Here is a 16212-nt window from a genome sequence, read left to right as displayed (position 1 = left end):
GATGGGATGATGAGCTGCTTGTGCGTAAAATCGTAGTCCCTCAGAGTTTGTGCAACTCCACAAACCTCTGTCTGTGACAGAGCTCCTCAGACATGTCTGCTCTAGTCACTTGCAGATTCCGACAGTGGTTGTTTTCGGAAGCGCTTCCAGCATAAAAGCTCCTTAACGGAAACACGTCTTCGGGACTCGCGGCGTGACAGCTTCCGGCGAGGAATGGGTCTCCCTATGGGAGCTTCAGACACCTCCCCACTGTTCTCGCTGGACGTGTCCCTGAGCCCTCCCTCTTGCTCGCTTTCCCTCAGAGATCCACCTCTCACCCTGCTAGTTCCTGCTTTAGCTGCTGAGTCTCTCTCAGCCTCCGTGAGACTTTCCTCCAGAGACTCACCTCTCCCCCTGCTGGTCCCTGCTTCCGCTGCTGAGTCCCTCCCAGCCTCCGTGAGCCCTTTCCCCACCTGTTCCTCCGATGGCAGTTCCCTGACACCGAGGTACCACTGTATTGAGTTTATTTTATCTATAACAGATAACTCAAGGGTAGGCCCACAAACATAAAACGTATATTTATAGAGAAATCGGTTTAGGTACAAATCACAGCTATTTTTTTAAAAAAAAAATGCCTTGAAGTGAAAATTAAAAAAAACATCCATTTCTAATGGGGGTGGGGAGAAGAAGTGACATATTCTGTAGCTTTTGAGAAAGAGTTGAAAATATATGGCTAGCATTCTGTGAAACTGAAATTGTGTGCATGCATTGAGTCTGTATGTGTGATTTTTTTTTAAAAAAGAAAAACTTTATATGGTTTTCACAAACATCAAAATGTGCAAAAATGAGACCTTTATGGTTCTTTTTAAATGAAAGTTAAATCTGACTGGAGATTCTTTGCGTTTAGATAGGGGGGAAATTGTTCTGATGAAAGTATATTCAGTCTATTTAATGTGTTTCAAAACTACTTTTAGCCTGGAAATGAATTGTAGTAATTTATTAAAGACACAATATATACCACTGATTCCTCTTTTAAAAATATCATTGCAGTTCAAACAAGTATGCCGTACATTTTATAGTTTATTCAAAGAGACTTTCCGTTGTTCTGGTTTCAAATGGCTTCTTTAGTTTAAATGCCTGTGCATTTGATGATTATTTTTAAAAGGGGGATTAGGATTTTTTGCTCTATTTAACAAGTCACAAGTCTTCATTGGTGACTTTTCTCACAAGCCATTAACTATAAAGAAACACCATTTGGTAAATCGTGTAAATCAAATTCCTGTCTTGAAGGAAAAACAAATCCTAAATGCAAACCTATATTCATTTTAATCCTGCAATAGACATTTTTGCTTATCATAATATTACAGTATCCTACAAGGACTATCATTGCTCAAACACAGTATCTTGTGTACAATTTTTTTCTCTTTGACTTTTACATGAAGGAGGTTATAAGAATATCTGAAACTTGACTACATATAATACAATATAGAGATACCACTCTAACAAAGACACAACTAGACAATATTTTCATTTCCCTTGAAAGATTGAGGCTAGGCACAGATAGTGGTTCCAGCTGACTTCAAGTTAATTGTGACAAGTTAGTCTCATAAACTAGCTGAAGACCTGTTGCTTTAATGTGATTTAGTCACAACTGCTGGATCAGGGCCAATAGTTTTTCACATGCTTGAAGGCAGAATAATTCAACAAACACTGTTCATAGTGCACATCTTTACTTTCTCTGTCCCACATTGCCACAGGAGACACTTGGGCTAAACCTAGCCCATAGATGCTGAGCTGGCCAACCATCCCTCATAAAAGTAGCTCTCCAAGAAAGTGAGTTGCTGGCCAGGTCACTACAGTCTCTAGTCATCCAAATGTTTAAAGCACGATTAGATTTTGCCACCTTCCCAAGTGGCTTCTGTTTTACAAACTCATTTCTGAAAATTCTAAACAAGGCGATTGGAGTCTCTCCTTAATTCCCTCCAAGACAATATTTGAAGGGGTGTGTGAAACTTGAAATTTAAAACATACTTATGAAGTTATATTATACCAAATCATACTCTTGGTCCAACTAGCCCAGTATTGTTTTGTCTGACAGGCAGAAGCTCTGCGGGGTCTCAAAGAGGGAGCTATTTTCTCCTCGCTACCTTATCTTTTTACCTGGAGATGCTAGGGATTGAACCTGGCACCTTCTGAACCACTGAGCTATGCTGTCTCTCTTGCCATTTATTACATGGCACATACACAACTACAATATGGACAGGAGAAATTAACATATGTGCCCTTGGACATTGATAGCTCTATCATGCTACCTTAGAGATATACTAACATCTGTATCTAGCTCCATACTAATTGCATGAAGGGTGCATGTTTTGAAGAAAAAAAATCCACTTTTCAATAACCTGCAACATAACCACAACTTTCTGCTTCTCACTTGCATTATTTATTTTCAGAAATCTTATGCTGTAGCTGTTTTCACTGAAATGTATCAGCACAGCCTTATATTTGCAAACCAGACATAACCAACACTTCAAAAACATGTGTTTCGTTCACTAGCACTTCTTGGATAACTTTGCTGTGCTACTACCACAGCCATCTATTGAATGGTCACTGTGACATCACAACACCTAGCCATGCACGTTCCTTCTCTGCTCACTGGTACCATTTTTGAAAACTCTCTCTCTCTCTCTCGGTTTACTTTGTCTCACACACACCAGCTGTGCACTCCTGCTCTCCAGCAGTCGAATACATGTCTCTTTCAATATGTTTTTGCTAGGCAACCCCACTCCAATTACACAGAAAACGAGGTCATAATGGAGAATGGGACTACTGTTAATCCTATGCTTACTACTACAACAACAACAACAACAACAAACCTGGACTATTTGGAAAGGGCCCTTGGCTGCAGGGACATCCTGTTTCAGACAATAAGGAAAATTTACCTTGTGCTGCTTGTTAGTTGCAGCCCTGTTAGACCACAGTTACACCTCTACCTCTACCTCTACCTCCTGTTCATACATCTGGTTACCCATGCAATTGACTTTGGGAAATTGTGCAAGTGGCCACCATGATTTGCATACAGCAACCTTTTTCAAAATGTCTCCCTGTCAATTCGGTGTGCAGTCATAATTAGATCCCATTGAAATCAATGTGGAATATTTGTCATGATTAACTTTTAAAACAGGACCATAGCATGACTTTGCCAGGATCCAAACCACTGTTTATTCTTGTGGTCTTTCTTTTCTGGCATAGTATTGCTCACTACTCTATAGCGTTGCCATGATTTCCCAGTTTAGATCCTAATACCAGATATTAACACGGGCCCAGATGTTTCACAGGTCTACTTCTAACTTGCTTATTTGCTGCTATAACTGCACATAATATTGGGGTTGACACCCTACCTCTGTGTTTAAATTTCACAGATACCAATGAGTAGATACCAAATAGATCTACTGATAATTGGCCACCAATAAACTTAAGTCCAAGGATGCAGACTATCTGATGCATAATCAAAAACATTATAAAAGGGGGGGAAACATTGAAGAAAGACTGACTGAATTAATGTGTGAAATGTTGCTTGATGCACTTCTTGCTGAAAATCATTAAATTTCTTTTCTTTTTCTTTTCTTTTTTTGGGCTGCTCCTGAATAATGTCTTGCTTTGCTAAGAAAGCCTGTTCATTTTATAATGGTCACTAAATGGGGTGGTTTTGTGGCTAAGTAACCTTAAAAGTAAGGCTATAGGTTATGTACAACTTGCATGCGGAATTTGGCAACATATGCTTGGCATGAGGAGTCATCCTACTTTCATTATGGGAGGAAAATAATGGCACTTGAAAGTGTTGACTTTCAATATAAAGTAGCATTTTCCCACATTAAAAGAAGCAGACTTAGGTTTTCTAAAGGGTATATGCCTAGGGTACATGACAAGGAGCCACAGCCAATCCTGGACCCTTAAGAAGTATAACCATATGGTACCCATGTCTGAAAATATGTTTTTCATTCATTCATTCATTTTTTAATTTATTATTTGCTTTATCTCTCTCTCTTTTTAAATTACATAATTCCTCAAACTAAGCTACAACAGCATTAAACCAGAAAACTTTAGTGTTGGTTGAATTGCCCTGCTTCACTTACATCAATAGGGATTGTTATTGGTACTCAATGGCACTGATGGATCATTTCAATGCTTAATGTGGCAATACACATAGCACGATGACTGTAGATAGAGATGGATGCCCAGTTTTGAGTACATTCATACATATTTCACTGAAGGTACTGGACTCACACAACCTGGAGCCTCACATGTGCAGAAGTGGCCCCTATTCTCCTTCATGGCTGCAAATAATCTGTGCACATCAGTGGGAATCCATACTACATATGCAGAACATTTCCTCAATTCATGGAAAGGAATGGAGCTGCTGATGGCCAAGATGTAACCTAACACAGGTGTTTAGTTGGATGCTCCCAACATCAGCAGTGGCAAAGAAAGCTTTACTTGAGCTTGCAGAACTTCATGTGCCCAAAATGGCTATGGTGGTCCTATTTCATTGGCCTGTGGGCCGCAGCCTATGTCCAAATCCTGCCTAATGAGACCTTTCCTTTTTTACTTGCAAAGGAGAAAATGCAGTACTCCATTGCCCTTAATTTATGAACAGCACTTTGCTATTGCAGAATGAAATTTACGGGGATAGAGCACTTTGAACATGTCTTTGCTAGCCAAGGTTGTGTGCTGGGGAGGGGGGAGGCTCCATGCATGTACATGATTTTGCACGCCTTAATTGTTGTTGCTACTTTCTTGTAATCGATCCATTAGCTTAAATGCCTGTTGTAAGCAGTCTACCAAAACTGTTTTGTAATTTAGGTTTATTTCCACTTGCAGCCCAATCCCCAAAGCGCTCCGCCGGCACAAGCCCCATTGAGGACTGGAGCCTTAAGCAAGGAACTTGCCTGCATCAAACTTACACAAGGGCAAGCTTCCTTACACTATACAGTAAATGAGAACAACTTTTACTTTGAGGTATGACAGAGTGACTCTGATGCATTTCTAACCAATTCCAGTGATGGAAATCAATTGTGACCCAAGGAGAGTAACGAAGCAACTGAAGCAACCAGCTGGTGTGTTACAGCATGTTTTTTCCTGAATAGGTTTTGCGAGCCAAAAACAAGATTCCTTAGTGGGAAAGGACATATGCTGCTTTAAAAAAAACAATCAGAATGTGGTGAAGTGTTTCACATAGTTCTGGGAGACTTTGAAGTACCACATGCTTGTTATAAGTACCGTACATCTCTAGAGGCACAGCTAACAACAAAACTAAATGCACATTTCCAGTATGCCTCCAGCCGATATTTTTCCGTACGAGTCCAGCATAATCTAATCTATAAGACAACAGGATCAAGGACTGACTGATACCTGGATAAGTGACCCTCTGCAAAGCTAGAATGTCATAATTAGCCATCTAGCTTATATGTATTTTTAGTTACTTAGCTGCCCAAGTGCTAAATGTTGAGATTAATATTCATTTGTTTTCCACAATGCAATTCTTCCAAACAAAAATATGAGCTGGCCCACTTACCTTAAATTAAGAGTATGGTCAACATCAGAACATGAACTGGCCCACTTACATCTTAAGAAAAGGTATGTGCAACCTCAGGGTTTAGATTATACAAGCATGGTTGTATGTGGGCACTTGAATTCATATAAATTCACTACTGAAGGCTATTGACGGCAAGCATATAAGCAAAAACCATGATGAGAGACATCATTTGCTCACCCTGTCCGCTCCTCCCACACACCAAAAAAAGTCCATAATCCTTGAAACACTTTGGCGGCATATGTCGTACTGAGATAGATGGGCAATGCACCAGCACAATGCTTTGTAGATTGGGCTGTAAATATTTGGATTTGTACAGTTTTTATTTTCCCTGTGCTCATTCAAAATGCAAACTGTCATGACCTAATGACAAGTAAATAATATTTCATACTGTGTATGTAACATCAGTGTGTTGCAGAACCCCCCACCCCACTCAAACAACTACTTCAACAGTAGAACTCACCCCATTATTCTCCCCATTTAGCACTGGTAAGCTTTCCACAGATACACAGGAATGCCAAGTAATGAAGGTTTTAGTGCTTGCGAAAAGAAAAAACCGATCTTACTATTTCACAGGTACCTCAGAACCATTTAGCCATGTCCCCCACTCTGTGCAAACTTTCTAACCCGGTAAACATTGATCCATAAACCAATAGTGTATTCATGCTTCTTAAAAAGCTCTTTATATGCATTTATCATGATAGGTCCAAAAGATCTCAAGAGCTAGTTGTCTGGTTTTCATTGTTTGTTTTTCTAAATATCCACTGATGCAGTAAAAAAATAAAAAAGGGCTTGGTCACACTGTATAATAAAATAAAGACTATGGCAACCTTAGGTTGGTAGAATGTACTGAACTGTTTGCTCCCTCTTGAGATCCAGTCCAAAATGTGAAACATTACTGTAAGAGGGTATCTTTCTAATGTATTTGTATGTATAGTTGACACCTCTGTGAGGTCTAATAAAGAATAATGGTTAATAAACATAACTGTGCTAAGCATCTTTCTTGCTCTAGGATAGCTCTGACTTCTTTGGCTATAAAGCAATTGCTTTAGACTCAGGCTCTGCACATGTGAGAGAAAACACAGAAAGAGTGTTGGCTGGTGATCTTAAATTAAGATAATCAGTGCTCTCTCTCTTAAGTTATCACCACCCACACTCTTTCTTTCTCCTGCCCCCCCCCCCTTTAGAAAGCGAGAGAAGGGGTGTGGGATGAATGGATGATAGATGAATGGAGGCTGGAGGCTGTGTGAGTGAGAATGAATGGAGCGCATCCTTGTATGCCTGTGCAAATAAATCAGTGCTGTGTAAGAAAGGGTATGGAGTGGCTCCAGCCCTGCTAACTGATGGTATGCAGAATCTGACATATTACTCCCAAGGGAATGCAACCTTCAGAGGCAAAAAAAAAACCACACACACACAAAAAGATTATTCACCCCTCCTTTAAAGTGAAACAAAAACATGACCAATGTTAACAAAAAATACATATGTTAGGGGAACGTATGCATAAAAATGAATATATTAGTGAAAATAACATGCAGTATATTAAGAGAAACTGCTTGCAAAAAGGTGCACATTAGTCAAAACTGCATCCCAAATGTGTTTATTAGGGAAAAAATTCACTAACAATACAGTACAGTGTTTTTCTTTTCTTTTCTTTAAAACTGCAAACTGCTGCACAAATGTGGAATTTAAGATTGGGAAAATGAGAAACTGAGTGAACTGATATTGACAGATCTTTCCATTCTTATTGGAGTGGCCACACTCAGTGCCAGAATGTGGCCACTGGAGGGTTGACCAAGGTTGAAAGAGGCCCTCAGGCCAAAAACGGTTACCCACCATTGGTCTTCTTCTTTGGCAACCACTTGTAGCTGAGTAAGATTGTCTTCCATGAGCACAGTCTTAATGGTGTGTCCACAGATGACTTTGGAGGCCAATTCTAGATCCACATGTCCTTCCACAGTGGGGACATAGGTTTCTGGGCAGGAGTTGATCATGGTGAGGGTTTGCCAAACACGTCTTCCTTTTAACCCATTTCTCCCTTTCGTCCTGAGTTTGAGTGTCTTCAAAGTCCATGACACCTTTGGTAAAGGCTGTTTTCCAACTGGAGCGATTGCAGGCCAATGTTTCTCAATTGTTGGTGTTTATATTACATTGTTAAAGATTTGCCTTGAAAGAGTCTTCAAACCTCTTTTGTTGACCACCAGCATTACACTTTCCATTTTTAAGTTCAGAATAGAGTAGTTGCTTTGGAAGACAATAATCAGGCATCCACTCAACATGACCAGTCCCACAAAGTTGATGTTGAAGAATCATTGCTTCAACACTGGTGATCTTTGCTTCTTCCAGTATACTGACATTAGTTCGCCTGTCTTCCCAAGTGATATGTAAAAATTTTCAGACACCGTTGATGGAATCTTTCAAGGAGTTGGAGATGGGGTTTATAAGTGGTCCATGTTTCACAAGTGTACAGTAAGATTGGTAGTTCAATAGCTTTGGAAACAAGCATTTTTGTTTCCCTGTGAATGTACCAGTCCTTAAACACTCTGCACTTCCATCAGGAGAAAGCTGCATTCACAGAGCTCAGGCGATGCTGGATTTCGGCATCAGTGTCAACCCTTGTGGAAAGATAACTGCCCAGATAGGAAAAATGATTGACATTTTCCAACGTTACAGCGTTACACCATTAAGTTGGATTTGTGGCACTGCAAAGGGGTTGTTTTGTGCTTGTTGATACTGCACTTTGGTTTTTGGGATGTTGAGAGATAGGCCAAGCTTTTCGTAAGCTTCTGCGAAGATATTTAGGATGGTTTGGAGGTCATCCTCTAAGTGAGCACACACTACGTTGTCATCAGCATATTGAAACTCTATGACGTAAGTTATGGTAACCTTACTCTTTGCTTTCAGTCTACTCAAGTTAAGGAGCTTTCCATCTGTTCAATATATGATTTCTACCCCAGTTTACATTGACAATGTGTAGGATCATGGCAATGAAAATATTAGAGTTGGAGCGATGATACATCCCTGTTTAACACCTGATCCCACTGTGAATGGTTCACTTTGACAGCCATTGTTATCCACAATTGTTTCTGCCACATTATCATGGAGGAGCCGAAGAATGTTCACAAATTTATCCAGGCAGCCGATTTTCAGAAGGACAGTCCACAGAGCATTACGATTTATAGTGCTGAAGGCCTTAGTCAGGTCAATAAACGCCATATACAGGGATTGGTTTTGCTCTCTGCATTTTTCTTGAAGCTGTCGAGCGGTGAAAATCATGTCCACTATCCCTCCCTAGAAGGTTGAAAAGCATTTTGGGATTCAGGAAGGGTGGCCTTGGATATAGTTGGGAGATGGTTTCCTAAAATCCTTGCAAGAATTTTGCCAACTGCAGCTAATAAAGAGATAGTTTCCACAATCCATTCTATCAACTTTTTTGATTGCATTCTCTTCAGTACCAACAGTTTGGGACTAGGTGCCAGCTTCTAGCTTAAAACAACTGAAAAATTCATCTCCACAAAATTTCTTTGTCTGTCAAAATACTTACATCTCTTCCCACTCTGCATTGCAGTCACGATCCTATGTCTCTCTCTCTCCCCCCCCCCATACACACATGCATGGCTACTTACATTTTTAATGCAATAATACATTTAACATCACATCAACTTTGGCCCAGGGAGCTGCAGTTTTGTAAACACATTTCTTCATATTCTAAAGCTAGGTTATCTGTATCCCACTTCATCATTTTTATCTCAGCCAATTATTTGAGGGAGGAAGCATGGATAAATACTTAGAGCTGTTCTACCTAAATCCTAAAACCAGGAGGTTACATTCTACAGTGCCTTGGCGTTACTGCAGGGATAGAAAACCTCAGTCCCAGGGCCTAGATGTGGCCCTCCAAACCTCTCCATGGGGCCCTCAGACTCTCCCTGGACCATGGGACTGAAGCGCTTTGTGCCTGGAATATGTCTTGATTGCCTGGATGAAGAACTGTGTACACAGATAGGTGTGTGTGTGTGTGTGTGTGTGTGTGTGTGTGTGTGTGTAAATCTTTTAAGTTTTGTGTGACTGGAATGTAGTGTAATAGAGATAAGAATCACATTCATTCATTTTCCCAGCCTAGCATGTGGCCCCAGAAGGTTGTTCACAAGGAAACATGGCTCTCTTATTTAGTGAAAAGAGTTTTCCACTCACAGAACAGTGATTTTCATTCCTCCTCCCCTACCCACAGAAGCCCTTCACATCCTACACTGTTTTTGAAAGTCCCCTATCCTCACGACCAGCTTCTGGCTCAACAGAAACAGGTTGCCACACCTTGCACAAAGAGGCACACTTTCCACTAGTACAAAGCTATCATTAGTCACAACCCAGTAATGATCAGAGCAATCTTATGCTAAGGTTACCAGATTTTTTTCAATGAACTCGGGGACACTTTTCAACCTCAGCAGGAATGATAGGATTTTGTCAGGGGACTGATTTGTAAATCCTGGGACTGCCTCCGAGAAACAGGGACGTCTGGTAAACCTTATCTTATGCACGCCTGCTCAGAAGTAGGCTCCACTGACTTCAGTGGATCTTATTCCTGGGTACGCATAGATCACAACCTAAAGAAATTAAAACCCATGCATAAGTACCATAAAGCCATCCTTCCATCATTCAGACACCCATTGTGTGTCAAACTGAAGCTTCTGTACAATCACAAAGAGCAGTCCTCTGACAATGTGTGGCAGCTGCTACCCCCACCCAACAAAACTAGATTAAGGGGCCAGTTTCAGGGGTGAGAAGGTCCAGCACTTAAGCAGCCTTGATCACCCTCTGCAGGAGCTGCAGTCTTGTTTCCCCAGCACCTTGAGTCTTAGAAATGCATTGGTGTCTAACTTGAATTCAGTTCAAAGAAATTCTCTCCTGACATTCTCATTTTGCAGGAAAGCTGAATTCCATGGGCAGAAGTTTCAAGCCAAGCTGTCCTCGAAATGACTTTGATGCTGATTTGTAGAGCGGGGGAAACAACCAGCTGTCATTCCACAGATGCAGAATGAGCCAGAAACAATTGGTACTGATTGTAATGATAGCGTTTGCAGCCTATGTGGAAGTCAAAAGCTTTTTGGACTAGGGAGCCTTTCTATTCGGAAGGAGGCCCAAGTGCTTTACTCTTCCTGTTGTTCCCTTCCAGCATGACAGTTACAGTGCTAATATCTTAGCATGGTGCCTGATCTACTGACTATAATCATAAAGGCAGACGGCTATGGAAGAACAATAGACTTTCTGTATTGGGGTAGGTGACATCATGCCTCAATCTCCTGGCAGAAGAAGCAAGTGAGACGGGCAGCAAAATGATGCCATATGGAGTGCTCCCTGTTCAGGGTTTGTTACCCTGCCCCCACCCCCAGTTTTCTATTTTATCCCCATCCCACTGTCGGCATCAGCAGAGGTCACTGAGCATGTTCAATCTTCATTAGGCTATTGGAGAGGTCTCCCCTTAGGGTTTTTTTCCTTAAGATTTTGTACACTTCTGTAAATCTTGGGGTTCCTCTGAGCCTGGTGACACCTCTGTTAGGATATAGTTCCGTTCCACCTTAAAAGGGACAGGCATGACTATTGTGTGTCACATGCCTGTTTACATTTCCAGCACAGTCTGCTGGGAACTTCTGTTTTGTATATTGCTTTTGTATTGCTGTTTTGCTGGAGACGAAGGGAAGCAGACATGTTTTCCTTTGTTCCTGAACTATGCTGGAAAAAATGCTGTACATATGCTTACACATGGCTCTGTCTGCCTCTTCCGTTGTGAGAAGATTTATTCACTCTGCTGATAGAGCATGCACAGTTCTCTTAACGTTTCAGAGGCTCATTTCGCTGACATGCTGTTCCAAAGGAGACCGGTGATCGCCTGGCTGCCAGCCAGTGGCTGGAGCCAGCTGGGGCACTGCCTGTTGCCCCCATCCCAACAACCTCTGTCATCTGTGTGGGCGGTGCCATTTTAGATACAAAGACTAGCATCCAGAATATTAGGACTGCTGTTGGTGTACCCAAGTGGGATCTACAACAAGATGCTGCAGAGCTGAGTGCTTCTGTTCCAGCCAGCCAGTCAGCCAGCCATGCTCTCCTATACAGTGCTCCATTTCGCCACCACTACCTGGCCCCAAGTCAGTCAACAATCCAGGGTCATCAAGCATGCTCAGGTCTCATTAGGCTCAGGGGGGCAAAAATTTACTTTTGCCAAACTTTGGTATTCCCCAAAGCCTACTGTTTAGCATCGGTGGCACTGCTTTAGCTTCTTACAGCTTCTTACAGCCTGCATACTGGATATACAGAATAAACGTTAAACAGTAACTATTCAGTCTGTAAGAGGAGATTTCTATAAAATGTAGGATTATTTTTAGCAACCTTGCTTCCCGCCACCCCTCCATTTCTGTCATTTGGGTGGGGTTTATAAGACTTTGTCGCTGTAATAAGTATGCTTTTAGCAGTCTGGTCTGTAGCCCAAGTCAAACTGACCTGGCTATAAGCTCTGGGGAGCTGTTCTCACACAGCTCTGAGACTATATATTATTTTCTGTGACTACAGCCAATTTGGGCCACTTCCAGGTTAACTAGGGAGGTTTACACAGTTGTCGTCAGCATAATCATGGCATGGCCACAAGCACTGATGTTCTTAAGCATCCGGGACAAGCTTCCTCCCATGGCATTAGGAAATTATAATTAAGCAAAATGAAATTGGATTGGATTCTAGCATGCTTTGAAAATTTATATCTCAATGCCAGGTGTTACTGGTTTCAAAGGCAGGCCTAGAGGATTACCTTGGGATATTCTTCCTCATTGCATCACCAGGGAAGCCTAGTACAGGAACCACAGTGATAAAATCTCAGTCCTATCCAAGGTAATAATAATAAATAATAATAATAATAGTGTGTGTGCTGTGTTCACAAACAAGCTGAGTCATGATCAGCTTGTTGACTCCCCTGCTCATTGGTCTCCTGAAAAATCACAATTCATGTGCATGTCTCCTTGTAGGTTTTCATGCTAGCTACTGCTCTGGACCATCCATCCAGGTTTTCTACCTTCACCTGATCAATACTCAGTTTATGGCAGGGGTAGGCAACCTAAGGCCCATGGGCCAGATGCAGCCCAATCGCCTTCTCATTCAGGCCCATGGACAGTCCGGGAATCAGCATGTTTTTACATGAGTAGAATATGTCCTTTTATTTAAAATGCATCTCTGGGTTATTTGTGGGGCATAGGAATTCGTTCATTATTTTTTTCAAAATATAGTCCGGCCCACCACATGCTCTGAGGGACGGTGGACTGGCCCACAGCAGAAAAAGGTTGCTGACCCCTGGTTTACAGGATGAAGGCAGCACACGACTCAGTCACTGCACTTCATGACCACTCTCCAGACCAAGGAAAACTCCCAGGCAGAGCAGTTTTGCAGCCAAACTGGGCAGGAAATGCATGCAAAGTTGCTGTCTGTCCTGCCCTCTCCCCATACCTAGATATTTGTCCAGATTGCAACTGGGGAGGGAAATATTAAACCTCTCCCAAGTGCTGTGGATTTGATAAAAATCATAGGTTGCTGGCACCTGCTATTATTATTATTATTATTGTTGTTGTTGTTGTTATTATTATTATTATTATTATTATTATTATTATTATTAAAATCTTAAGATGCTTCCTAATGACCCATTTAGCATCATATGTGATTGGGCCTCAGCAGTCTAGGACTGGTATATGGAGGCAGAAAAGGACTGTGCCTGCTGGCCTATATCAACAACATTGTGTGCCCCACCAGCCTCAGCCCCCAACATCTGCACATTGTGTGTGCAGTGAACCTCTGCAAAAGTGTGTCCATGCAAGTGGTCACGATTGTGTTCAAGGGAACAATATGTAGTTAATACAAACTACATTCATACAGCAATTTATTCCATTTCTTGACATCTTCCTGTTAATTTTGGCATTATATTTCAGCTTTCGCGTGTCGTAAAAGCCACTTCCAGAAAACTAATGGATTCTAGCATGTGTTTAGCACTCATTTCCATGTTATCTGATTCCAGAAAAAGAAAAAGAAAACCTTTGCAGCCACCGTAACCCAGAAACTCATAGGAGTCAAATGACGAGATTTGGGGCAGTATATTGGCATACACTTCTTTCCTGCAATTTCCATGGGGGAATTGTGGGGGAACAAAAACATCCATGTGCAGAAAGTGTGGGGGAGCAGCAATATTGTCCAATGACATTTGTTGTGGTGTCATACCATGCCCACTGCTGTGAATAAAATTTAGCTCAACATGCCAATATATTAGTCAAGAAGGCACAGTTCCATACAAAGGCGCCGTCTTGTGCTCAACATTGGCCCCCCCAACTTGGCCTGCCATCCCCCACCCAACCACCGTCCAACGCCATACCTGTTTTTGTTGTCGCTGCCACAAGGCTGAGGCCGCCCCCGCAGGGCCACCTGAGGTGCTTTGGTACATTCCTTTGGTACATTCCAGGGAGCACACTGAGGGGGCCAAAGATGCTCCAACCCCTGGAGTTGGTGTGCCTGGTTGGTGCGCCATCTGAAAGGAACATTGAAAAATGAGACAGAAGCACTAGCATTATAACCAGGAAAACTAACACAATATTCTCCATGTCTGAATGCATTCTTACTGCGCCTAAATACAATATACCTGGTAAGTCACTGGTGCCTAAAAAAATGGGTATATGTCAAACACATATTTTTCACATTAATATATAAAGCAGGGGTGTGGAGGTTTATTATTTCCGTTAAAAATAGCCCATGGGGAGAGGGACAAACCCAGGGAAGGGAAGCAGGCAAGAAGAAAACTGCTCAAAGCTAGGGACCCCTTTTCTGCGTAAGTTTGAGACCTCATTGCTTTTAACTCTTTTAAAAAATAAATGGGGGGAAACACGTATTTAGCATGCACATGGTTTTCCCTCCATGTCTGGTTTGCATTGCTGAAAAAGACAGTAAACTGCTTTCTCCTTGCCCCATGCGTCCTGCTGCTTTGCTTGTAAGGTTGGACTTCTCTTGCATTCAAATACATAGATTGATAGATATTCTTTATGATTTTCTGCTTTTACACACTCCCTGACCCATTCCCTCTCACTCTCTCTGGACATAATGAAAACAGCAGAGCTTCAATAATGGTTTCAGATTGTGATTTGTTTGTTTTTAATTCCTCGAGAGAAAAGAGCCAGACAGCAATCCCCGATGTACACTAAGTTTTCAAAATTTCCTTCCTCTCTAATTTGCTCATTTTTCTTTTTGTCCTCAACTTCTTTCATTCCTTAAACTTCCTTCAGCTCACACTTTGGTAAACCTCCATTGCTTTTCCACTCAGTTTCTCTGTCAGCATTTCTATCCCTTCTACTCTAGGCATATTTTCCCTTCCTGCACAATTCTTTCCCCTCATCACCTGGGTCAGCATTAGGGGTCTGCATAGTCAGGCGCTTCCTGAAGGTCTGGGGGCCCAGAAGGGCCCACTGCCAACCACTCTGACCTTGCCACCAGGATCCCCACCCACTTGCTATCAGTTCTCCTCTCACCCCATGTGTGTGCTACTTGTTGGCATTTATTATGGGAGCCCAGTCATAAGAAGACTCCGTTCGGATATAGGCACCCACCACATTAGATTCCCCAAATTGCAGCGACCAACATCAGGCGTTGCCTCTTGGGGAATTTAACATGGTGGCCAACCACTGTAGCACAGAGCTGAGGACTGGCTCAGTGCCGCCACCAGGTAATATGTTTGCAGGGAGAAGAGGGCTGAGGTAACTGACCTGATAGCAGGAGACTCTGATGCGGAAACAGCAGCAGCAGGTGGGTGGGTGGGCAGGGCCATATCTATGCCATATGTTTAAAGCACATGGCTTCCCTCAAATAATCTTTGGAACTACAGTTTGTTAAGGGTGCTGGGAATTGTAGCTCTGTGAGGGGTAATCTTCCATTCTCAGGATTCTTTGGGGAATCCATCTGCTTGAAATGGATGATGTAGAAGATGTGACCCAGGTTGACATCAGACAGGGGCCCATGGGCAGTATCAGCCTAAAGGGCCATTAAAGTCTTACATCTCCATGCTATTCCTTCCCCCCTCCACATCTTTATTATTATAATAATAATATATTTATTGTCATCCAAATCTGCCTTTCTTCTTTTTATTTTCCTGTTTTTAGCTCAGTATGACCCCCTACTTCCTACCCTCACTCAGTTTTAGCCTTTCCCTCTCCCACCTATTCACCTCTTTCCTCATCTCCCCCTTCACACACAGAAGCACCTCTTCCCAGAGCAATGAGGTCACACTTCCAGAACCTTCCATTGTAAGGTCTGTAACCAGTGCTTTTTTCTGGAGGGACGCAGGGGTACACATACCCCTAAACATTTTGTGAATCTTTGCACTTTTGTCCATTTACTGTATTTATTTTCCCCAATTTGAACTACAAAATTGTGATTTTCTTGAGTCAAAATGAGAGTACCCCTAAACATTTTTTTTTAGAAAAAAAGCACTGTATGTAACAATGGCAGCCATAAACCTTAGGAAGCATGCTTTTTCCTCACCAATGAGCAATCTTGGTCAGAAGCTGCCTGTTGGAGCGGGGGGGGGGGGCTTGTCAATCCCAGCACATCTCAGGGGAAGGTTTCTCCGAAAG

The 16212-nt window shown here is 42.1% G+C and overlaps 1 protein-coding gene across 2 annotated transcripts in view; it reads left to right on the top strand.

Annotated features, from left to right (window-relative positions):
* Window positions 1–6571, top strand: part of IGF1 (insulin like growth factor 1) — a 64604-nt gene extending 58033 nt beyond the window's left edge. Inside the window, exon 5 of one of the 2 annotated variants that reach the window (XM_083462112.1) lies at window positions 4861–6571. In XM_083462112.1, coding sequence (XP_083318238.1) covers window positions 4861–4900 — 40 coding nt within the window. In that variant the 3' untranslated portion in view covers window positions 4901–6571. Of the gene's footprint in view, window positions 1–501 lie in introns of both variants that reach the window. The other variant, XM_083462111.1, reaches the window with a different exon arrangement.
* The last annotated feature ends 9641 nt before the right edge of the window (window positions 6572–16212 follow it).

This window comes from Podarcis liolepis, assembly GCF_965112155.1.
Source record: "Podarcis liolepis genome assembly, chromosome: 10".
NCBI lineage: Eukaryota > Metazoa > Chordata > Lepidosauria > Squamata > Lacertidae > Podarcis > Podarcis liolepis.
The sequence above is the reverse complement of the archived record's forward strand: the minus strand, read 5'-3'. Positions and strand labels throughout refer to the sequence as shown.